General features: G+C 41.8%; 1 protein-coding gene across 1 annotated transcript in view; it reads right to left on the bottom strand.

The window, feature by feature from the left end:
• Positions 1-9,370: 9,370 nt before the first annotated feature.
• MARCHF11 (membrane associated ring-CH-type finger 11) overlaps positions 9,371-26,344 on the bottom strand; it is a 155,721-nt gene continuing 138,747 nt past the window's right edge. Inside the window, exon 5 of the mRNA XM_063451848.1 lies at positions 9,371-9,779. Within this exon, the coding sequence (XP_063307918.1) occupies positions 9,454-9,779 (326 nt within the window). The 3' untranslated portion in view covers positions 9,371-9,453. The remainder of the gene's footprint in view (positions 9,780-26,344) is intronic.

Raw genomic sequence — 26,344 nt, 5'->3', positions numbered from 1 at the left:
AACAAAGATGGCCGCCGCCACGTGTTCTTTGCACGAACAGCCGCCACACAGCGCTCGGCAATTAACCTGCAGTAACCTCACAGCCTGAGAGGTAAATTGCCTGCACACTTCCACTTCTGGGTGGTCCGCCTGTGGGGTACTTGGTTCAGTAAGCCCCATTTAGAGAAGCCAGGAACACAGTGTATTAAAGGTTTGGGGACACCGTCTTAAAGGGGCATTGTTCAACAAAGTCACAATATGTCCCCAGATGGTTCTTAAAGGGCCATACACACCCAATAAAAGTCCATAAGTTTTTCAGGGGCACAATCTTCCAGGGGACATAGTCATGAGGAAGGAGGCTGGCAAATAGGCTTCTCCACAACCCAGGGAAGCAGGGCAATTTGTCATTTAAAGAGCCAGTTACAAATGGCAGTTTGTAACAGGAGGAAAGTAAGTATGGTTTCAGTCATCGGTGCAACCTTTCCCAGATGCACTCAAACAGCCGGTCTAATTTAAAGAGGACATGAGCTAATGGTTGACCGGGGTCATCGCCACGTTGCCACTCCACCATCATGAACGATAGGCCCAGGCGCCTCTGCCTGCTGAGACTGTCTGGATCAGACGACAGCAGCAGCCTCCCCAGTTGGGACCAGGATATCCCCCACTGGTCCAAAGTGAGGTTACGGGGTCAGCAGGAAGTAACATCGAATGGCTTGCATGTTGACGCTGGGCAAGGAAGTGGGGAGGCAGCAGTTCATCCCACTTGCTGCCTGGGTAGACCTCAATTACAGTATTTGTAATATAATACGTGTTATAGGTAAATCTTTATATTTTACTTAATTATGTATATTGCAGAAATTATAGTTCCCCTTTAAAAAAAATATAAAGCTGCATTTAGTCAATACAACTTTCGTCTTTTTCTTACAAATAATTTCTATGCCAGGACTCAGTTCAGTCGCTCATTATTTCTACAGGAGGACTGTAAAAGCCAGTTAGTTACCTGCCATATGTCATATTGTAGAGAAACCTTTGTAGATGAAAGTATAGAGCTGCATTTAAGCAGTCAGGGAGATGAATGATATTAAGAGTTCCTAGCACCAAACAGGGCTTACTTGCAGTACTATGAAAAAGTCATCAATATCTTGATTTATACACATATCTATGTTATGGACATATCAGAGGTTTCTGTAATACATTGTCAGCTTCTATAGTACACTGATTAATTACAGATATCACACATCTAAACGATGACAACCCATATACAGTGAGGGAAAAAAGTATTTGATCCCGTGATTTTGAACGTTTGCCCACTGACAAAGAAATGATCAGTCTATAATGTTAATGGTAGGTGTATTTTAACAGTGAGAGACAGAATAACAAAAAAATATATCCAGAAAACGCATGTCAAAAAAGTTATAAATTGATTGGCATGTCAATGAGTGAAATAAGTATTTGATCCCCATATCCCCTAAGATTTCGGGCTCCCAGGTGTCTTTTATACATGTTACCGGCTGAGATTAGGAGCACTCTCTTAAAGGGACTGCTCCTAATCACAGCTAGTTACCTGTATAAAAGACACCTGTCCACAGAAGCAATCAATCAGATTCCAAACTCTCCACCATGGCCAAGACCAAAGAGCTGTCCAAGGATGTCAGGGACAAGATTGTAGACCTACACAAGGCTGGAATGGGCTACAAGACCATCACCAAACAGCTTGGGGAGGAGGTGACATCAGTTGGTGTGATTATTCACAAATGGAAGAAACACAAAATAACTGTCAGTCTCCCTCTGTCTGGTGGTCCATGCAAGATCTCACCTCGTGGAGTTTCAATGATCATGAAAACAGTGAGGAATCAGCCCAGAACTACATCGGAGGATCTTGTTAATGATCTTGAGGTAGCTGGGACCATAGTCACCAAGAAAACAATTGGTAACACACTACGCCATGAAGGACTGAAATCCTGTAGCGCCTGCAAGGTCCCCCTGCTCAAGAAGGCATATGTACAGGTCCGTCTGAAGTTTGCCAAGGAACATCTGAATAATTCAGAGGAGAACTGGGTGAAAGTGCTGTGGTCAGATGAGACCAAAATCGAGCTCTTTGGCATCAATTTAACTCGACATGGTTTGAGGAGGAGGAATGCTGCATATGACCCCAAGAACACCATCCCCACCGTCAAACATGGAGGTGGAAACATTATGCTTTGGGGGTGTTTTTCTGCTAAAGGGACAGGACTACTGCACCGCATCAAATGGAGAGGTGTGCAAGCCTGGTGGCCAACTACAAAAAAGGTCTGAACTCTGCGATTGCCAACAAGGGTTTGCCACCAAGTACTAAGTCGAAGGAGTCTAATACTTATTTCACTCATTGACATGCAGATCAATTTATAACTTTTTTGACATGCGTTTTTCTGGATTTTATTTTTGTTATTCTGTCTTTCACTGTTAAAATACACACACCATTAAAATTACAGACTGGTCATTTCTGTCAGTGGGCAAACATTCAAAATCAGCAGGGGATCAAATACTTTTTTCTAGTAATGGGAGTTTGAGCGCAGGACTAGTTTCTTTGTATTTGTATTCACTTTTGTATCACACAGCTAGGTTGCAATACTGCTGCCCATCCCATGTGTTCCCTATTAAGGGTTAATACGCATGTAGGGATGTATATAAAAAATACCCCTTTCGGTCTCATTAGAGATGTTTTTGCCAGAAGCTCAAGGAAGCAAGGCGAATGGTTAGCGTTAGGACTCACCTAAGAGGTCTGCCTTGACGTGGCAGGTGGGCATACCCTCTCATGGCCATTGGAGGTAACTAAACACCTCCATTTGTTTAAAAATACATAGGGATGTGGAAAGAGCGCAGGTAATTTTTTCTTTGTTTTTTACTATATATGTTTAAACAGTACAATAGCAAGTGTAGAATAATAGCTGGTGAAATCCCTTATCATTTCGCCATAATTCTATTTTAGTGAATAAACTCAATACATGCATTTTCAATAATTAGTTACTGCAAAATAAGTCAATATTTATATCTATATATACTATTTTCTCCTCAGCATTGGTTTTTGATGCTTTTCTCTACAGAATTGTGGTATTATGTGCTTTAAATTATACTGAGTCTGGATTTGATATGGTTACATAGAGTATGTTCTTACAATGCTGTCATCAATATAAATAGGTATTGACAATAAACGAGAAATAATATAATAATAATTAGGAAAATAATTTTTGAGGATACATTAAATCAAAGTGACAGTAAATAAGGAAAGTTTGTCATTTGGTCTAGCATTAAAAAAATGAAACAGTTTGTAGGAAATAAATATGAGGGTTGGGTGAGCAGGTGGTTTTAATCTGGGTGACCAGTGGCAGGGGCGACCCATTTAAGCATTGTCATGTGGGACTGTGAGAAGAGGATCTTCATCCCTCTTCCGGGTATGACAGGAAGCCACAAGCAACTGGAGAAGGCAGGGTACTGAACGATACCTTTCACTTACCTCAAAGCTCCCTGTCAGATGGGGCAGAGGAACAGGTTCCTCTACAATACTGGTAAGTGGGCGGTTAGAAATACGCAAAAGGGGACACACAAGGAATAAGAAAGGGGTTAAGAGACTCGCAAGTAGTATGAGGGATTCAGAGACACAAAATAAAGTGTTAAGAGCAGGGCTAGTCAACCTGTTCCCTACTGCCCACTAGTGGGTGGTTTGGGGTTTCAGGTGGGCGGTGGTGGATCCTGCTGAAAATGGCCGTGGGCCAAGGCTGGCAAGGGAGATCCTTTCATCTTCCCTGCGGGCCTATGCAGAGCCAGCCTTGCTGTAAGCCCTCTCGGGCTGGTTAGGAGATCAAAGATCTCCCTAACAGCCCACTGGCAGTTAGTTAAAGCAGAGGGAGGGAAGACCTGGGCGGCTCTGTGTTCCTCCCGCGAGCAGGTTGGTCGGAGCATTGCCACACGTTACCATGCCACCACCGAAGGCTTACGTGAACATGCCACCACTGGACCACCAAGGCTTTCAGCATTATGTCTCCCCTCTCTGGTAAAAGGTAAGAAGAGCGGAAGGGGAGATATTAAGATACATTTTCACATCTCACCCACCTACACACAACATAGACACTCTGCAGCTTTCACACACAAACACACTACACCCCTCACACACACACACTACACCCCTGACACACACTACCACCCTCACACACTGCACCTCAGACACACACACACTTCACCCATCACACACTGCCTCCCTCACACAAACTGCACCCTTCACACATACACAGCACCTCACACACACACTGCACCCCTCACACACACACTCTGTCCTCCCGACACACAGACAGCACCCATTTACACACACACGGTACCCCTCACACACACTGCACTCTTCATACACACTGCCCCCTCTCACACACAGAGCACCCGTTACACAAACCCAGCACCTCACACACACACATACACACACTGCACCCTTCACACATACAGCACCCCTCACACACACACACAGCACCCCTCACATACACGCTGCCACCCTCACACACACACACACACACACACACTCACACACTCACACACACAGCACTTTACACACATATATAGAAAAAAAAGTAGATTCGAAAATAGAGAAAAAAAAAGGGAAAACAGATCAATTTAAGTACATATTTTCAAAAAAAGAAAATTGCACTTGCACTATAAAATTAGTTACTGTGGCACTTGTGGGTGGTAATTAAATTTTACCATCAACAAAGATACAAAAGTGGGTGGTAGGTATTAAAAGGTTAATAAACTCATTTATTTTTAGCCACTAAAATAGTTATATCTAGGAACTGGAAAACTGGAAATTCCATCTCTTGGTTACAAGTTAAAAACCAACTCAAATTCCAGATCAAAATGGAACAAATGTTTAGTATACAAAATATGAGTAACAAATCATCTCTTTGGAACACATGTTGGGAACTAATGGATATAAATCCAATTTCATCTATATAACAAAGTTGATAAACAAGAAATAAAATCAACAACAAATATCTAAGAGAATAGACCAACAGGTGACTACAAGTAGACTTGCGTAACAAACACAAATTTCTTATATATGGTTCATATCAACGGACAGGATAAGAAACAATAAAATTGGTAAAGGTACTCAAAGTACCAGCCTAAAATATCAGATTTATTAGAAACCTATAAATAGTAAACCCCCTCCTATCCTTGGCATTTCAGAGATAAAAGCTTGCATTGTCTTGTCTGATCTAATTGGTTGTAATGTACATGAATATGTATGCTTGTTAATACATTGGATGGCCCATATTCATTCTTAATTTAAATCTGAATATGAAACATAATTTGCTGAGGTGGCATTTGCTCTTCTCAGTTGATCTATAAGTATCACAACAAGTATTGCTCATATGTATAATTATTTATGGCTGCTTATTGTATAGTCTGTTTTATGTTGTATATAGATTCAAATGTTTAATAAAGAATATAAACAAAGGAAAAAAGGTTGACTACCCCTGGTTTAGAGACAAACAAGGAGTAAGGGAGTTTAGAAACATACAAAGAAGTTTAAGAGATACATAAGCTGGGTTTAAGGGACATGCAAAGAGGCAGTTGACACGTGTGTTAAGAGACATGCAATGGGTTAGATGTGATAAAGAAGGGGAAGTAATAGGGCACACAATGGAATTAGGAGTGAAATACAAGGGGGGTGCAATTAGACACTTTACAATTAGACGGGGTGCAAACCTATAATCCTTCTTGGGTGCCATATCCCCCATGGTATGCCTCTGGATACCATATTACCTTCTGCATTTAACAAATCTCTTAGTTATAAGCTATACAGATTGGCAATGTTTTGGTCTTTGATAGCTGATATCTGAAAAAAATATAAAAATAAACCTCACAGCCCCTATTAATTTGCCACAGTAATAACCACATTCCTAACAACTAAAAGAGACAATGAGTGTAATGTAGCTGTTCAATATGTATGAAGGTAAGGTTAACTTTTATTTTTAGTGATTCTATGAAGTTTTTACAGCCTTGTACTCCAACATACTCCCAATGGGGGCCAATCCTCATGATCCCCATCACAATTGAAGACAGTGTCCAGAAGGTTCTAGGGTTTACATGCTTCCAACAGTACTTTCAAGTGTGGTCGTGTGGGCTAGTCTCAAAGAAGCTTTTTCTGGGTGCCATATTTTGGATCAGGGGACTAATATATTCTCAATACCTGGCATGGGTGGCTGTTAGCAAGTTCCCTGATTGCCAGTTAAGTTGCCTATGTTTCTTACTGGAGTTTGCCAAAAACTATAGATTTTTAAATTTAGCTGTAAGTTTTATTATTTTTGGTGGGTTTTGACAAGAATCCAAGACTTGCCCTTCAGAATGCTGTGATTGTTTGGCTTCCAGGCCAACCAACCAGAGTTCTCTGACATTCAAGGTGTGGTAAGGCTTTTATAAAACATGGGACTACCTGGTGGCATGCTGTCAATGTGTAGAAGATACTGACTTTTTGACTATGCTGAAAAAATTGTGTCTTAGATTCAACAGGCACACTCGATCTGGTTGAGTTCCATCTAGCATCTCTTTTACATAGCACACCGAGAGTAGGTGCCTGACAGGTTTTTAGACATTCATTATTTTTTTTTTACATATATTGATTTTGTCACTACAGTTTTTTTAATACTAACACACTCCTTTTTTTGCTATTGCTTATTTCACTAGTTTCTGTGACTTAATTATTATTAGAATTTTATAACCCTTTTAAATGTGTTAAAAGTTAAGTTTTACACTCTAGATACTCACTTGTCTTCTTAGCTTTATCTATGAGGGCTGGAACCTCTACTTCAGGGTAATAGACATCTAAAACAACCTGTCTCTCCTTTGCCTTTTTGTAATTTTTTTTTAATGGAATACTAAAGACTGGGCTTTTCCTTGGCCCCTTTTTAACTGATCAGCAACAACATTAAAACCACTTACCTGTTGTGCCTTCTTCCCACAGTGCATCCTGCTGACATTTCTTCCCAAGGTAAACAACGCACACACAAGACTTGCCGTTTTGGAGATGCTCTGACCTAATTGTCTAGCCATCACTATTTGGCCCTTGTCAAGTCACTCAGATATTTTCAGTTGCCCATTTTGCTGCTTCCAACACATGAAATTCGAGAACGGACAGTTCACTTACTACCTAATATATGCTACCCCTTAAAGGGACTCTCCAGGCACCCAGACCACTTCTGCCCATTGGAGTGGTCTGGGTGCCAACTCCCACTACCCTTAACCCTGCAACTGTACTTATTGCAGTTTTTTTATAAACTGCAATAATTACCTTGCAGGGTTAACTCCACCTCTAGTGGCTGTCTACTAGACAGCCACTAGAGGGAACTTCCTGACTCATAGCAAAGATTTTCTTTGCTAGAGCGTTGCTGGACGTCCTCACGCTGTGTGAGGACCTCCAGCGTCGCTCAATTCCCCATAGGAAAGCATTGAAAATCTTTTTCAATGCTTTCCTATGGGGAGCGCTAATTGCATTGTATTGCCGCGTGTGCGCTTTAGGTCTCCTCGGCCGGTGGGTGGGATCAGTCTCGCCCACCGGCCGACGGAGTCAGAAGGAGGAGCGGCGTGGAGGAGAAAGCAGCGACGAGGGACATCGTCGCTGCCTCAGGTAAGTGACTGAAGGGGTTTTCACACCTTCAGCAACTGGGGATTGGGGGGTGGGAGGGAGAGGGAACCTGCAGTGCCAGGAAAACCGATTGTTTTCCTGGCACTGGAGTTTTTCTTTAACCCCTTAGTGACCAGACCGTTTTTGAATTTTCTAACCGTTAAGGACCAGTGCTGTTTTTACATTTCTGCTGTGTTTGTGTTTAACTGTAATTTTCCTCTAACTCATTGACTGTACACACACATATTATATTCATTTTTTCTCGCCATTAAATTGTCTTTTTAAAGATACCATTATTTTCATCATATCATATAATTTACTATAAAACAATTATAAAATATGAATATAAAAAACACACCTTTTGTAACTTTGACCCCCAAAATCTGTTATGCATCTACAACTGCCAAAAACACCCATGTTAAATAGTTTTGAAATTTTGTCCTGAGTTTAGATAGTCCCAATGTTAACATGTTCTTAGCTTTTTTTTTTTGCAAGTTATAGGGCTATAAGTACAAGTAGGACATTGCTGTTTCAAAATATATATTTCTAAAATTTATCAATAGTGACATTGTAATACTGTTATCTGTCATAAATCTCTGAATCACACCTAACATATACATATTTTTTTAAAGTAGACAACCCAGGGTATTCAATATGGGGTATGTCCAGTCTTTTCTAGTAGCCACTTAGTCACAAACACTGGTCAAAGTTAGCGTTCATATTTGTTTGTGTGTGAAAAAAACAAATTTGAACGCTAATGTTGGCCAGTGTTTGTGACTAAGTGGCTACTAAAACATACTGGAAATACTCCATTTGCATACCTTTGGTTGTCTACTTTTGCAAATTGTTAGCCATCATGTGGGTAATTCTCATTCCTGGGCTACCATACAATCTCAAATGCAACATTACCAACCTGGCAAATTTCAATGTGAAAAAAAAGGAAACGCAAGCCTTATGTTTGACTCTGTAACTCTTGAAAACACCATAAAACCTGTACATAGGGAGTTCGGTTTTACTTGCGAAACTCAGCGGAACACAAATATTAGTGTTTCAAAACAGTAAAATGCATCACAACAATTACATCAGTCAAAGTACCATTTGTGTGTTAAAAAAAAAAAAAGGGTCACTTTCACTGACAATATCATTGTTGTGATATGTTTTACTGTTTTGAACACCATTTGTGTCCAGCGAAGTCTCCCGAGTAAAACAGTGCCCCCATGTACAGGTTTTATGGTGTCCTGGAAAGTTACTGGGTTAAATATAGGGCTTGCGAACCAAATTCTCTAGGACTTTCTGCCTGTTTAGTGATGCCAGGGTCAGAATTACATTATATACTGGCATCACAGCAGGGAATATGAGGGATCAGAGCAAGGAGAGCAGGAAGATCACAGCTGGCCACCTTCATTCACTCCAGTTGGCTGCTCCCGCTGAAGGGGCTGACAAACATCTAGGCGCCAGGGCAAAATTCCTAGTTGCCACGGCAACCAGGGATTTGTCAAGCCCTGCTCTACACACAAAATTATTTATATGTTGAATATCTGGAAATATGATAGAATGATTAATGACATCTGAGATTGACTACAAATGCTAAAAGTTAAATGTCACTGTAACTTCGCAGAGATATATAATCAGTCAAATACTGCAGACAGATGTGTTTCTGAAAACTGTATTTTTAATATAACAGCAGTTATAAAAAGGTTCAAGTTAAAAATGTTTTACTATATTTTAAATCATTTAAAAGTGCTTTGGGTTCATTGGACCAACATTCCAAAATACTGTCCAGAACGGGAAACCATGTCCAATTCTTCTTAGGAACACAGAAGTTGTCTTACTTATACCGAAGTCACTCTCATTACAACTTCACCAGAACTGTTGTCCTCTAAAGACTCTTCAGGAGGAGGTCTTATTCTATTAAACAAATGTAACAGTACATATCCACACTGGAGCCGAGGAGAACTTAGCTGTGTAGGGTGAACTAAGGTCCTGGATCTCAATGCGGTCAAAGGCAACCACAATGTCCTACTGGTTGAAGGCACTGCACGACTGGTCTCCTCTATATCTGTAGCTTTATCATAATTCAACACATCCCAGTGAAGGTTCACTGCTCGCCATCGCCGGAAAACTTTGTACACAGCTGCTCCTTCATGGATAATTAAACCTGGAATAAGATAATGTTTGTGTTAAAAGCTGATAAGCGTCAAATATTTCTGAAGATCGTTCTCCCCACTTCTTTGGATCAGTTATGTAATAGTTCATAAAAAAGAAACATCTACTAATCAAAGCCATAATCACTACATTCCTGATGCATGTTCTTATATACTTCCTAAACTATAAGGAAAAGAGTTTAGTTTTTTTATACAGATATACTCAGGTTTTTTGTTTTTTTACATTTTAGCAAATATACTGCTTGTATGAAAAAATAAACACATATATAAAACTGGAATGCCAGGCACACTTAAGTGAGAGTATCTTTTTTGAGGCACTGCAATCAAAGTAATCATTGGACACCTAACTGGCAAGAGATTGTCCTGATGCTTGTTAATTCCTTCCTACAGCCAGTCACCTTAATCCAGTGATGGCAAACCTTTTTGAGCCCGAGTGCCCAAACCGAAATACATGCCAACTTTGTTTCCCTCAAAGTGCCAACACGGCAATTAAACCTGAACACTGAGGTTTAAGTTTAGAAAAAACAACACGTACAGTTGTCCGAACTAGTTAACAACTTTTGTTTTAAAAGAAGAACACAACAACAGAGTTCAATTATTCAAATTTTAAATAATGATATAAAAAGATAAAATTAAGTTTATACTTATTAGTATATCCAACAAATGCTGAATATATACACTGCTGAATACACATACGACTGCTGAATACACACACAGACTGCTGAGTACACACACAAACTGCTGAATACATACACACAGTCTGCTGAATACACACACACAGTCTGCTGAATACACACACACAGTCTGCTGAATACATACAGTCTGCTGAATACATACAGTCTGCTGAATACATACAGTCTGCTGAATACACACAGACTGCTGAGTACACACACATACAGTCTGTTGAATACACACACACACAGTCTGAAGAATACACATACAGACAGACTGCTTAATACACATACACACACACACACACACACACACAAAGACTGCTGGATACACACACACAGTCTGCTGAATACACATACACACACAGTCTGCTGAATACACATACAGACAGACTGCTTAATACACACACACACACAGACTGCTTAATACACACACACACGCAGTCTGCTGAATACATAGAAACATAGAATGTGACGCAGATAAGAACCTTCGGCCCATCTAGTCTGCCCAATACACTGCTGAATACACACAGTCTGCTGAATACATACACACAGTCTACTGAATACATACAGACTGCTGAATACATACACATGGTCTACTGAATACATACAGACTGCTGAATACATACACACGGTCTACTAAATACATACAGACTGCTGAATACATACACACAGACTGCTGAATACACACACACATACTGCATTGAGGGGTGCGGTTTATGTGTTTGTGTGTGAGGGGTGCTGTGTGTGTGTGTCTGAGGGGTTCTGTGTGTGGGAGGCTAGGGGTGCTGTGCTGTGTGGGTGGTAGGGGTGCTGTGCGGGGGTAAGGGTGCTGTGTGTGTGTGGGCTAGGGGTGGTGTGTGTGTGGGGGGGGGGTAGGGGTGCTGTGTGAGGGGTAGGGGTGCTGTGTGTGAGGGGTAGGGGTGCTGTGTGTGTGGGGGGTTGGGGTGCTGGGTGTGGGGGATGTATGGGTACTGTGTGTGGGGGGTAGGGGTGCTGTGTGGGCAGGTAGTGGTGCTGTGTGGGGGGAGGGGATTGTAGGGGTGCTGTGTGTGGGAGGGGTGCTGTGTGGGGGTAGGGGTGGTAAAGATACATTTAATAAAACATAAAAAATATATATTAAATCTGTATTCCCCTCCCTTCTTCTTACCTTTGGTGACGGAGAGGGGGGACACAGACATCCCTGGTGGTCCGGTAGTGGTAAGTATGGCTCTTTTAAGGAGCTCTCATGCCCTCCTGCGCGATGCTGTGTGGAGCGCTGCCATGGTAACGCACGGCAACGCTCCACACAGATTGCTTGCGGGAGGACAGGAGAGCTGCTTCCTCGATCCCTCCCCCTGCCTCCGGACACGGAAGCAGAGTAGGCGCCTGTCATTTTGGGCAGGCAGGCACCTACTTTGCATTGATGCAGACAGCCAGCGGCCCCCTTCCCCGGCGACCTATGGCTGCGTGCCCACAGAGAAGGCCCGGTGTGCCACCTGTTCGCCATCACTGGCCTAATCTATAAACTGCTATTGAAGGCTCTAAGTAAAATTGGTTAATTAGATACTTTGTTTCCACTAACATATCTCTTCAGAGTAGTAGCTACAGTGTAACTATAATTGTTTCTCGCTGTCACTATACGTATTTCAGCAAGACAAATAGCAGCCTGATCACTGTCTATACTAAGAATTACGTTTGAGATAACTACCAGTCTATTTTCTGTACACATTTTCTTTTCTTTTCTTTACCCTTTCCTTTTTTGTTTTTTTGTGTTGTTTATTAAGAGCTAGATATCCCTCTAGCCTTTTCTAATTCGATTTATCAAAAGTTAATTTTTAACTTCACCATAGGCCACAGGACAGTACTGTCTCTTTTTGTTTTTCATTTATTTCTAAGGGTTATCCCCTATTACAACTGTCCTGAGTATTCTTTATTTGCTTCTATCTCTCTTAGTTTATTACACCTAGGGTTTTAATACCCACTGTTTTCTGAAGCTTTTTGCACCTCAAAACTCGAAGAGTGTCAATTCCAAATGACCGATCTCCTAGACAAATGACTAGACCCTAACTTAGGTCAGGAGGAAATCACGAATGTGTTTTCCATTAACCTACTGTCCCAAAACAACTGTACTAATTATGATATCAATCAGGCATTTTTTCGTATTCAAAAATCATACCGGGGGCAGAGCCTAACTGCGAAGCGGAGAGGTCGCATGGCGCCGAAGCTCCAGAGAAATAATTATAGTTTTAGTCACATCAGACCAGCAAAACCTTTTTAACCCGATTAAGGACACATGACATGTGTGACATGTCATGATTCCCTTTTATTCCAGAAGTTTGGTCCTTAAGGGGTTAAAACCGACACAAATACCGGCAAGAGGTGGCAGACCAGTCATGGGTCGAAAATCCAAAAAAACGAAGCCGGACCAGCAAGGTCATAACCACGATATCGGGGCAATGTGGAGTCAAGCGCACGGAGCACCAGGGCCCAAGATGGCTGCCCTAGCCGACACATACTCTGACTTATCCGATGGAACCTCCCTGGAGGAGGACGAGCTAGTTATGCCGAGACCACCGGCTGCCATGACCAAGCCCCAGACGGGGCGCCGATCACAACATCGGTATTAAAGTCCCTGCTGGCTAACCTACAGTCCACGATACAAGGGGACATAGCCACCCTCCGTGTGGAGCTGCAAGGCATAAACTCGAGGCTGGGCGCCATGGAAGTCACCTCAGCAGCCCACAGCACGAGCATCACCTCCATACAGACGGAGATAGCGCACCTTCAAAAACAAAATGCAGAATTCGAACAGAGGTTCGCCGCTGTAGAGGACGAGCGCCGAGCAGCTAACATAAAAGTAAGGGGACTGCCCAACGACATACTTGCCGAGGAACTACCGCACTACGCACGCAGGCTACTGGCTGAACTAGTCTCACCGAAAGCAGCCAAAGCCATCCAACTCGACGGCACATTCAGGATCCCGAAACCGGCCAGAGCCCCAGCGACGGCCACTTGTGACCTAATAATTCGCTTTCAACACAGAAAGGACAGGGCCGCAACCCTAGCAGCGGCTAGAAACCGGGCACAACTCACGTTTGAGGGCCACGCCTTGTCTTACTTTGTGGATCTCACGGGAGGCACGTTGGCCTGGAGGGGGTCGTTAAAACCCTTCACCGCGTTACTCAGACAAAGGGACATACCATACAGATGACGCCCCGACCGCTCCCTCCTAATCCAGAGGGGCGAAGATAAACATGTGGTACACGACCTCCAAGGAGCACGGGACTTACTTCAGGCTTTGGGCCTACCACAGGATGCCATGCACCGCACGGCATCCCAGACGACCACAAGGCTTCCACACAGCTGGGACCCTGAACGGGCATCAACTTTTGTGCCGCGACGACCCAGGCAGGAACCTTCTGAAGGAGCCGGCACCTAGAGACCCGGAATGACCCACGAACTGTTTTCCTGACACTATTGGGACAATGCAAACTATATCGTTTAGCCATAATTATTTGGCATTTTGACTCACCATTTTGACATTTACTTAGCCCTTTCTCAGCCTAATTTATATTGTTTTTGTTATCTCTACTGATCAATCGAAATACGTATCATTTTACCATGGCGACCGCACACGTGGCCACCTCTCCGCTCTTATTATTCTTTGATACCACGTTATGCAACACTCAGACCCCCCCCGTCGGTCAAGAGGACCCACGTGGTGACATGCGAGGGAATAGCGAAATGACATATAAATACTTACGTAAACCAGCAGCTTAAGACGACAAGACTTACATATGACTGCTTGCACGACACGGACGTACGCAATTATTATTATAAACATCGACCCAGAGTATACAGAACGCTGATAATTTAGTCAGACTTATAACAAAACCTAACACCGTTTAACGGTAGGAAAACTACCCCTTAGAGCGGAATACATGACCCTGACGCGTAGCTCAAAGTTTGAGTCTCCCCGCTACTTACTATAATAACCAGCAAAAGATTACACAGCAAAGTGCACTACCATAGGACAGGTGTAATGATGCACTGATATAATTAATTTAGCTAGCTTAGCATCATAAAAATGACACTCTTGATAACTCGGCAGAATGTGTGTAATCACGCTAAGATGTCTTATATATACATCTTAACTAGTCAGGCATTGTTTACCTGTACTTACTTATATCTGAGCGAGGTGAAATTATATTATGCTTCATAATTTAAGCATGTCGATCCACTCGTGACTCAACTAATTGAAGTGTGACACAAACGAGCATTTACCATGTTTATTAGTTTAACAATGTTCCTAGCGCGTTATATCTACTTATAAAAATAAAATGTGCAGTTTATCTTTGCCATGACCATGTATGCCGCTGAAATGCCTGTAACCGCTGTTGTGGCGCTACAGACTACTCTGTTTTGTAATATAATGCACAAGAAAAATAAAGAATTTATATAAAAAAAAAAAAAAAAAATTGTTGCTTTTGGGAACTAACAAGCTTAAAACAATACATTCAACAAAAATTGGTTCTCAGAGGATTACGCCCTGAAATTCTATTGCCAGACAAGGTACAGACGGAGGACCAATTGAATGAATGGAATTCAATTCTACTTAATTGCTCCTTCCACTTAATGGACTTCCTCATCAAATTGGAGACTTCCAATTTTGATGAGATTAATCATAAATTAACCAATGAGATAAGCCAGATTAAGGAGTTTAACCCTTTAAGGACCAAACTTCTGGAATAAAAGGGAATCATGACATGTCACACATGTCATGTGTCCTTAAGGGGTTAAAACTGAGACTTTGTACCCACACATGGAAACAAAACTACAAAAAAAAATTACAATTTCAAATATAATCTCAAGGTTAAAAAACATACTAAATTTCAGAGACTTTCGAGACTTTCAAGAAGGACATAGGCGTAAACAACAAATGGTATAGGCATAAACAACAAAAAAACAGACGTTATAATAGTAATTATAACAATTCCACCACAGGAGAAACATCCTGGTCTGATATAGATAGCAGTTCCAATACACGACAGAGAAGTCGTTCTAGGAACAATAGTACAGAAAGAAACATAGCACCCCCAGCTAAACCAACAGCCCAAAGAAGCACCGGATAAAACCGTGTCCTTTCTAGACATACCTATTCCTGTAGACACCAATAACCTCTCCTCTTTACCCCAGTCAGCTCCTTTTTTGGTACAGGGCCCCCCTCGCTTACAGAGGGGGAGACTACGGGACAGGGACAGATGGACATACAAGCAGCAGGGTCGCATGAAGAATTAACTTCCAATAGGATCATTAACCTTTCTGATTTCATACTACAACCCAAAAATATCTCCTTACCTTTCATTTATACCAACTCCACAAAGCAATATCTTTGATTGGACCAAAGACATCAATTTATTTGGTAGAAAACTAGCCCTCAATATTATCCACACTAAAAAAGATATGCAAACAGCTAATGACTTAGGACTAAACATTGAGGATTTCCATCTGGCACAAATCTTAACCGACCTTTTAGAGGAACAAAACCTTAATAAACCTCTGACTGACTTGAAATATTGGTTTAGTCCTAATTTTAAGGAATTACCACATATAGACTTATTTATCCAAATGTCAACCAGTGAACTTGAAAAAGCACTACTCCCACACCCCCTAAAAACCTAACTCCAATGGAATGTAAGGGTTTTAAAGAACTGAGACAATCAGAAAATACTATCATAAAACCTGTGGATAAAGGGGGCAATGTTATACTTCTCAATCGTGATAAGTACTTTAAAATGTGTAGGTCACATCTGGATGACCATCTCTGTCACAAAACTCTGCCTAGGTACCCCACGTTAGACTTTGTTAAAGAATTGGACCATATACTGTCCGAAGCTGTATCAGCACAGATCATCACCAAGAATACAAATATATATTACCTCACAAAAGCCCCACCATAGCCACATTTTACTGTCTACCCAAGATACACAAAGATCTGAACAATCCACCTGGTAGACCAATAGTATCGGGGAATAATTGTCTGACAGAAAGATCCAGTAGGTTTTTAGATAAAATTCTACGTCCTATGGTTATAACCCTGACATCATATCCGCAGGATACGAAGTCAACTCTACTGACCCTGGAGGGGTTACAGGTCCCCCCTTACACTCTGCTGGCAAGTTTGGATGTGGTATCCTTATATTCTAATATACCACACGAGAAAGGAATTCAGGCATAAAAATTATTTTTGGATCAATCCATCTATGATCCCCCTAAGAAGAACTTTATATTAAGTCTACTAAACTTCATCTTGACCCATAACTGCTTCATATTCAATGGTAGTTACTATTTACAACTCACTGGTACAGCTATGGGTACTGCTTGTGCCCCTACATACGCTAATTTGTTTCTCGGTTGGTGGGAGCAGTATGTCATCGAATCACCTCAGTACAATCCTTACCATGGCTATATCCTTAAATGGTACAGATACATAGATGACATGCTGCTCCTCTGGACTGGCTCAGTAGCTATCTTTGAGCAATTTGTCTGTGCCCTCAATAATAATAATATTAATCTAAAGTTGACCTCAGTGATTGATGTACAAGAATTAATTTTCTTATACAAACTCATCTATATAGAAAGTCAACTTCCACCAATTGTCTCCTTCACTGAGGGCCTCCATCCCTTACAGTCAGTATCTCCGCGCCAGAAGAAATTGTTCGGAGGATACTTCTTTCTATCAAGAATGCCAACTACTCAAATTACGTTTTAAGTCATTGGGTTATCCCAACAGGGTCCTCAAAAAGGCATTCAAACGAGCAAGCCAAACGGACAGACTCACTAGTCTCAGATCTACATGCATCAAGACCACTAACTCCACTCCTAGATGCATTACCACATTTGATAGTGGCTGGGCTACTATGTCCAACATCCTATCAAAAAACTGGCCCATTCTTTGTCACAATCCAATACTACAAATTGTATTACCTGATCATCCAGAATTAACAGCTCGAAGAGCAAGGAACTTACAGGACATGCTTGTACACAGCTATTTGGCATCTCCACTAGCAACCTCTAATTGGCTAGCAAAGACTAAAGGGACCTTTAGATGTGGACACTGCAAAGCCTGTAAGTTCATCCTCCCATCTAAAACTGTTCAATCAACTCACTCTAAAGTCAGCATTCACACTAACGCCCTGATTAACTGCAGCACCACACACATCATTTATCTCATAACCTGTGACTGCGGCAAGCAATATATTGGAAAGACCTTCCAACAGTTTAGGCATAGAATCCTACAGCATATTGGTTCTGTCAAAAATATCATCACACCTACCCCTGTTGCTAGACATGTTCAGAATTTTCAAAATTGTCAAGCGGAAAGTCTAAAATTCCAAGCAATAGAAAAGCTTCTCCCAAACCCCAAAAAAGGCAACCTTAATAGACTTCTTTTACAAAAAGAGTCACAGTGGATTTATAAATTTAGGACACTGACACCTACAGGTCTAAATGAAGAATACAACTATACTCCCTCATTCATAAATAATGTTAACCCGTCTTCTTTGGCACTCTTTTTATGATTTGTCTATCTATATTTTGGCCACCAGATTTGGCTGTATTACAACAAAGAAAGCATTATTTCTATACCCATATACCCATGGTCACCTTCTGGGTATTCTCAAGATAGTGATTGAACTCATTAGTATCCCAGTGTTAACCTAGGCAATTTATGTTTTAGCCCTGACGAGCGCTACATCTATATACCCGTAGCTATATGCCTCACTGAGTTCATAATATCACATCCCGACTTTTATTATCATCATACCAGGAACCTGAAGTTGTCCTAGTTGAGTTACAGTCTTACTACATGACAGTACAACTGTGACTACTAGGTATTTTTTTTATTTTCATGAGTAAAGATGGATTATTTTTAGGGCTCTAACATTAAGGAGATAAACAGGTTTTGCCCATCATTATCCTCCACTTACTCATGATCAGTGTTCTCTACCTATTAGTATAGGTATCGATAATATATACTCTTTCATTGTATTTCGAATTATTACACAAGAAGATGTTATAGGTCTTTTGAGATACCGTAGGAGGTAAACCTACATCACTAACTCCACCCATAGACCAGTCAGGTTCGTTGGCGCCTTATTTAAACCTGGTGCACGAGGGTATCACTTACCCCTTGAAGAGCCGCTTACTGGCGAAATGCGCATCGGGGCTCCTACTTGTAGCCGCATCTTGCAGTATCTACAATCAGGCTGTTAACTTTTAAAGATGGATATTCCTTTCAGCAATATACAAATGATTGACTATATATCTGCTAAGGGCTACTTAGGTTTAGCCGTCTGGTCAGACCAAGTGATTAATTTGACAGGGCACTTTCTCCATGATTAACGTAGTTAATTATCCTGTCTACTGGAGGCTATAGATCTCTTAAATTTTTGGCTTGCAGTTGCAGTTTCTTTATTAGACTTAGGTTCCCATGAAAGCACAGTTTAGACAACCCCAGTTTTGGGGTTAGATTACAAGAATCATATACATGTACTTGAGAACAGTAGCAGATTACAAATATGGGGTGTTTACAGTGGTGGGGCATGCTGTGAATTCCTCCAATGGTCTGTGAATGTCGCCAACGGTCTGTGAAATTCGCCAAAATTAAACGTGTGAAAAAAACCACAAAAATTAATTATTTTGACATAGGTTTGTGATAGAAAGTTTAATGAAAAGTGTCAAATGCTCTTTGTTAAATAACCTAGGGGATGTTTTTTCTAACAATATGTACTTTAGTACAGCGCTACGGAATGTGATGGCGCTATATAAATAATAATAAAATAATAATAATAATAATAGTATTGCAGTTTTGGATCCTGTGACTACTATAAAAGATGTAATCTTAGTATGCCACATTTTGCAAATGTTTAGCTTTAAAACCATAATGCTCTGCTTGCAATATTTGTTTTATAACTTCTAAAAATGAAATGAAATCTTAGACATATTTACCATTTTAACAAATGGGACTAATTAGTGACTCTATTATCAATTAGTTTTCTTTAGTTGCATTTGTTGTGTAGAAATTATTAAATTTAAAACTGAGAAAATGTGAGGGTTTTGTGAAATATTTTTTTTCCAGTTTAAAAAACCCAGTTAATTTCTTTATTGTATTATGTATACATATCAGGTATTAAAAAATGATGCCCTATTTCCCCTTTAAAAATTATATACAACAGGGCTTGACAAATTTGTTTGGAATCTAGAAGCCAGCTAAACAAGTTAGGAGACAGTCATTTTCAACTGGAAAATGCAATTCTTAAAGGGACAATATAGTCACCAGAACCACTACAGCTTGATGTAGTTGTTCTGGTGTCTATAGCCTGTCCCTGCAGGCATTTTAGTGTAAACACTGCCTTTTCTGCAAATTTACATTGCTGCTTAGTAACACCTCTAGTGACAGTCACTCAGACAGTCACTGAGTCACTAGAGAGTCCTGAGTCACTGCTGCACCATGTGCAGCACCTAGGCTCAGTATCTCTAAGCTCTGCATGGAGGTGCTGAATGTTCCTCGTAGAGAATAATTTTTTTTAATGCATCTCTATAAGGAGATGCAGATTGGTACATTTGCTGCGCATGCACAAAATCCTGTGGGAAACTGTGATTGTGATTGATTGATCAAAGCCAGGAGGTGAAACGGACAACTGAAAGTTGGTAAGTCTACAACCATTTATTATTATTTACAAAGCGCCAACAAATTGCAAAGCACTGTACAATGGGACTCTAATCTTTAGTTTGATAGATTTAAATTACAGGTCTGAAATATATGAAAAACTTTAGTGTGAAATTTGCTCTGTAATCACTCCCTCCAATATCCGTATAGAAGAAAAGTGTGAATTATTCTTAGAATGACAATTTGATTTTGTATTGCGTATAACCCTTTTCAACAAAATCCCCCATGGATAACTTAGCCAGGCTTTCCCAGAGCCATAGAATCATTTTAAGCGTGCCCTAAATTGCTAAGACTTGTCTGTTTTGAGGCTGATTATTTGCTCCTAAATTCAAATTTCCCTGACATGATATACCATTAGCAAAAGCACACAAAATGCTATTTCACGCAGAGTGTTTTTAGTATTGTTATGTAGGCTATTTAATGCCCAAAATACCAAATATAAAAAACCTTTATATTAGAAAATGCACAGAAGTTAGCTGTTGTCAAAATACAATTCCATAGCTTCACAGCTCAGCCAATTTAAAATACTTCTCCATGAAAAAACATGTCACACGAGTGAAAATTCAGAATTCAATATATTTATTTTTTCAGGCAGTTCTGTGAACATAATCATAAGAAAAAATGTTGTTCATTCTATTGTTCAGACTAAATTAATAAAATCACCCTTAGTTTAACAAATAAAAAGGCAAAAAACAAGAGTAGATTTAACCCAGGTGAATTATGAAGACAAAACTAAAAGTCTATTATGACACATTAAGAGTGAACTATGGCACAATATTGAAATACAGCAAGTAAGTCCTTAAATGACACAAGATTGAAATATGGCAAGGGAGCTTACATGTCAACTGTGAAATTGTAAGATGTGGCAAGGAAGATGAATGATGGAAAGCTGGACAGTATGATGAAACATGGCATTGGAGGTGAAACATCAAGCAAGGGGTGGCATGGTAAAAATGTGGTATCATGTTAAATTATGGCATATGAGGAGATACACGAAAGTAAGCGATGGGTAAATTGTGACACAGTATGGCAAGTGATGAGTGAAACAGTTATAACACACTGATAGGGTTTTCAGACCTTACTGCAATACAACAGCCTTCACCCACTGACCCAGGGTAACAGCGGGGCTAAGGAGATGCCCAACCTCCTGTGCTCTTATGGATCCCACAGGACCCCGTAGATGATCAGTGCTTATCCTATAATCCCATATTGAACCAAGGTGTATTGGCTAAAATCATACCTCACAGACAAGAATGAAAGGATCCTAGAAAGGAGGGATACCTGGAGCTACAATCAATGTCTTTACACTATTCAGCTTCGGGACCTTTGAAAGGTAAGTATGTTTTATTTAGCATTATCTTTAATTCATGACGAATATAATGCATTAAAAATAGTCTGCTTTTAACCAATCTTTCCCTTTTACGCTACGACAGCTTTTGAATAATGTTTGTGCTTATAAAAACAATGCCGTTGGCTTTTTTGGGGGCACTGCTTACTAATTAATTGCAAGCTTCTTTTATTGCCTGTAGGAATTTATACTCATCATGATTGTGGTGGAATCTCGGTAAAAATAAATTTAGTAGGCCGAGATTACCACGTGGCATGTGTACGTGCATATGCTGACGTATCGATCAGTTGGATGCACGAGGCAAGATACGATCAGTAGTGTACGGAGCATGTGCAAGAATACAGGATATAGTATTCCCCCTCCTCCATTGTGCTGGACAAGCCATGCGGTCAAACAGGAAGTTAATTCTTATTTGTATTGATTGGTTAAGAGAATGTGCGGGTGGAGCTTAATATGGGAGGAGTTATATGCCTATATAAGGAGCCTGCACTATTGTCCGGGGCTCAGACTTTGCTGTATTTTGGTGACGCTAGTCCCTCTGAGTCCCGATCGGTGATCCAATAAAGAATCTCTTCCTTCCTGAAGAAACCTGTGTCCATCTCTCTGTGCTTGGCTTCCGTCAGTTTCTCCGGTATCATTTGGTGCATTGGCCGGGAAGCTCATCGTTCAACGGTAGCTGAGAGGCAGAGGCGTGAGACGGTCTATCTTTGCCCACGTTCTCTACGGCTGCACCCCTGAACTTCTGCGTGGACCTCCCTTCGTCTCGGCGCCACTGGTCTGTTGTCCAGGAGATCATCGGCCTCTACGTGAGAAGTGCTGGGGTGTCCCCGTCGATGAGTGTGAACTCAGGTTCAGGAACGAGGAGGTAAGACAACTGCTGTTTTAGACGGCAGGACCCACTAGGGGTATACCGATTGTGCGGTAGGCCCAAAGGGGTTTTGAATCTGTGTATCTGCCCCCTCTGTCGGAGGGAAGGAGCGAAGGCGCACCGCTCGATCGAACGCTCTTTAGTCAGACCGTTTGATTTGGTTAGTCAGGCGGGGCGCTCTGGTGTAAAATAAGCCCTAGCCGGACACCGGTGTCTTGTCTAGACTAGCGTTCTAGGGTGTATATTTTGTTCGCTAGGTCGGAGGGACCGGGAGACTAAGCGGCGTCTGTGTAAATCCGGTTCGCTAGTTCTCATCCTATCTGGGCTAAGTGGGAAGGCGTGTAAATTTGGAACCCACTAGACTTTTGATAGTACGACTAAGAGGCGTCTGTGTAAATTCGGTCCTCTAGCTCGTTGTATAGTGCGACTAAGAGGCGTCTGTGTAAATTCGGTCCTCTAGCTCGTTGTATAGTGCGACTAAGAGGCGTCTGTGTAAATTCGGTTCTCTAGCTCGCTATATATGTGGTGATTGGGCAGTGTGGCTAACCAAAACGTATGTAGATTGTTTTTAGGTAGTCCATTCAAGGTACTGGCCAATAGTTTAGTTGGGAATTGTAAATGTGTTAACGATTGTTTTAGTAAAGTGTATATCTTGTTAGATAGCGCGAGCTCAGCCGTCTAGCGAGAGTGTTAATAGTGTGTTGCTGTATTATAGTGCACGGTACCATAACCCTGTATATTTACTGACATTGTATAATAAGTACTAATCATTGTCGTCCATTGCATGTTTAACACCATAACCACTAATAATTGTATTGTGACCTTAACTTGTGCTTTGACCTATGCTAACCGTACTGTAACCGCTATTTGTAAAAGACGATGTTACTGGGGTGTGTTATAGACGGGTAATTCGTATATAGAGAATTATAGCGTGGGTGACTGTATAGTTACGCCAAAGGGCATAATATTGATTATATAGTGACTGGTGTAGCAGCTGTGTGTGTACGGGAATTCCCTGAGTGTTTATTGTGTTATTGTGTACGTTTCACTTGGTAACCGTACCACGTGGTGCTGTTGCCAGAGGAAACGGGTGTGACTGTTGAATAGTACGCGTGCATAGTATTCGTTGTCGACGACGTTCCATTGTTAAGTATGGGTGCGTCGCAGTCAACGATTCCGGATCCCTTAGGTTGTATGGTGAAGAATTTTAAAAAGGGATTCAAAACTTGTGATTTTGGGGTTAAGATGTCTCCTGTGCGTTTAGTTACTTTGTGCACTAGGGAGTGGCCTACTTTGGTTGCGGCATGGCCGCCACGTGGCAGTTTGGATTTAACTCTGGTACAGCGCTTACACGTGGCTGTATCAGGTAGGCCTGAACTTTACGGCCAGTTTCCTTATATTGACTGTTGGAGACAGGCCGTAAATGACTCGCCAAAATGGCTCCAGACATGCCACGAGGAGCAGTGTCGCCTCATGGTAGCTAGGACTTGTTCGTCCACTAGGATCGGTGTTAGGCCCATTTTGGACACGCCCCCTGAGTCCGAGATCCCTTTGCCGCCCCCTTACTTTCCGTTAAGAGGAAGTGACGCAAACGCAGGAAGTCCTGCACCCCTCCCCTCATTACCCTCATCCACTTCCGCTTCCTCCTCCAGTACAGGATCCACCCCCCCTCGTACTAAATCTCCCCTTCCGGAACCAGAACCCACCCCCATTAGAAACGAATATCCTGATTTGGCGCCACTTCAGACTTCCGGTCAAGCTTCATCTAGCTCGGCTCGAAGTGTTCTATTTACGACCTTTTCCCAAAACCAACCTCCCACATCCCCATACCCTATCTCTCCCCGACCGGAAACCATGACTGACGCTTCCCTACGTAGCCCCATCCAAACCCGACAGTTGACTGGTGCCCAACAATTAAAGCATTATCAGATGCCTCTTCGCCTAAATCCCGGGTCAGCTTATATCGATGCCGCAGGTCAAATGGCACACGCTGACCCAGTCTTCGTATATGTCCCATTTACCACTACCGACCTTTTAAACTGGAAGACCCATAATTCCTCGTATACTGAGAAACCACAAGCCATGACTGATCTGTTCACCTCAATAGTACAGACGCATAATCCGACATGGGCTGATTGCCAGCAGTTACTAATGACTTTATTTAACAATGAGGAAAGGACAAGAATAAATCAAGCAGCCATTAAAGCATTAGAAGATAGAGCCCGTGCTTTGAACCAAGCTAATCCAGCAGCATGGGCCGCAACACATTATCCCAATACTGATCCCGATTGGAACGTAAATGGTGCTGATATGGTTCAACTCAGAGCCTATAGAGACGCTATAATTGCTGGCATGAAAGCAGGAGGAAAGAAAGCCATTAACATGTCGAAGACAGTTGAGGTGATCCAGAAAAGCGATGAAGCGCCCAGTGTCTTTTATGACCGATTATTGGAGGCGTACCGCTTGTACACCCCCTTTAATCCGGAAGACGCAGATAATTCCCGAATGGTTAACTCCGCCTTTGTCAGCCAAGCATACGGAGATATTAAGCGCAAGTTACAAAAGTTAGAAGGGTTTGCAGGTATGTCCATCACCCAACTAATGGAGGTAGCTAATAAGGTTTATATGAACAGGGATACAGAAAGTAAGAAAGAGGAAGAGCGCAAGATGCGTAAAAAGGCTGATATGCTAGCGGTAGCGATCGCAGGCGTAGATAGACGGGGCCCGGATAGAGGCGATAGTAAGTGGAATGAGGAACCTCTAAGTAGGAATCAGTGCGCTTACTGTAGGGAAGAAGGGCATTGGAGAAATGAGTGTCCGCGAAGAGAACAGTCTGAGAGAGACAGACCTAGGTCAGGTTACGGAAACTTTAGAGGCAGAGCGAGAGGTAGAGGAGGCCCCGGAGGGAGTAATGGTTATAGAGGGAGTAATGGGAACAGAGGAAGTGTTAGGGAAGATAGATATATTCCAGCAGCGCAAAGGTCCCGCGATAGAGAAGGTAGGGACTTCGTAGGATTGGCTGACACGGTCATGGAGGACTATTGATACCGACCGGGCTCCATCCCCCTTGGTCGAGCGGAGCCTATGGTCGATGTATCAATAGGGGGGAAAAGGAGTGCGTTCATGATCGACACTGGTGCCGAACATTCAGTGGTGACTAATCTAGTTGCTCCTCCATCTGGAAGGACTATTACTGTGATAGGAGCAACTGGAAGAAGTGCTGAAAAACCGGTTCTTAAAAGTCGACTCTGTACATTGGGAGGCCACGTAGTAAAACACCAATTCCTTTATATGCCTGAATGTCCAGTCCAATTGCTGGGACGTGATATGCTATCAAAATTACAAGCGCAGATTACGTTCCTACCAAATGGAACAACATCTTTAAAGTTTAATGGACCTTCAGGTATTATGACTTTATCCGTACCAAAGGAAGAAGAGTGGCGACTTTATACAGTGTTGACTAGCCAAAACCCTAGGAGTGATGAGACATTGTTTAACATACCAGGAGTTTGGGCAGAGAACAACCCACCAGGACTGGCCCGCAATATTCCACCTATAAAAATTGAACTGAAACTTGGGGTTTATCCAGTAAGCCTAAGACAATACCACATCCCACAGAAGGCTAAGAAGAACATCCAATCCTATCTGGATAAATTCATACGGTATGGTATCCTAAAATTCTGTACTTCCCCCTGGAACACCCCATTGTTGCCTGTTCAAAAGCCCGGTACAGATGAGTATCGACCTGTGCAGGACTTAAGAGCAGTCAATGATGCGGTTGTTAGTATACATCTAGTTGTACCCAATCCATATAACCTGCTTGCTTTAATTCCGGGCGGGGCTACTTACTTCACAGTCTTAGATCTCAAAGATGCCTTCTTTTGCCTTCGAATTGCCACAGAAAGTCAATGTATTTTCGCTTTCCAATGGGAGAACGCTGTAACGGGCTCAAAACGCCA

Source organism: Pelobates fuscus, chromosome 4, assembly GCF_036172605.1.
Source record: "Pelobates fuscus isolate aPelFus1 chromosome 4, aPelFus1.pri, whole genome shotgun sequence".
In the NCBI taxonomy this organism is placed as follows: domain Eukaryota; kingdom Metazoa; phylum Chordata; class Amphibia; order Anura; family Pelobatidae; genus Pelobates; species Pelobates fuscus.
The sequence above is the reverse complement of the archived record's forward strand: the minus strand, read 5'-3'. Positions and strand labels throughout refer to the sequence as shown.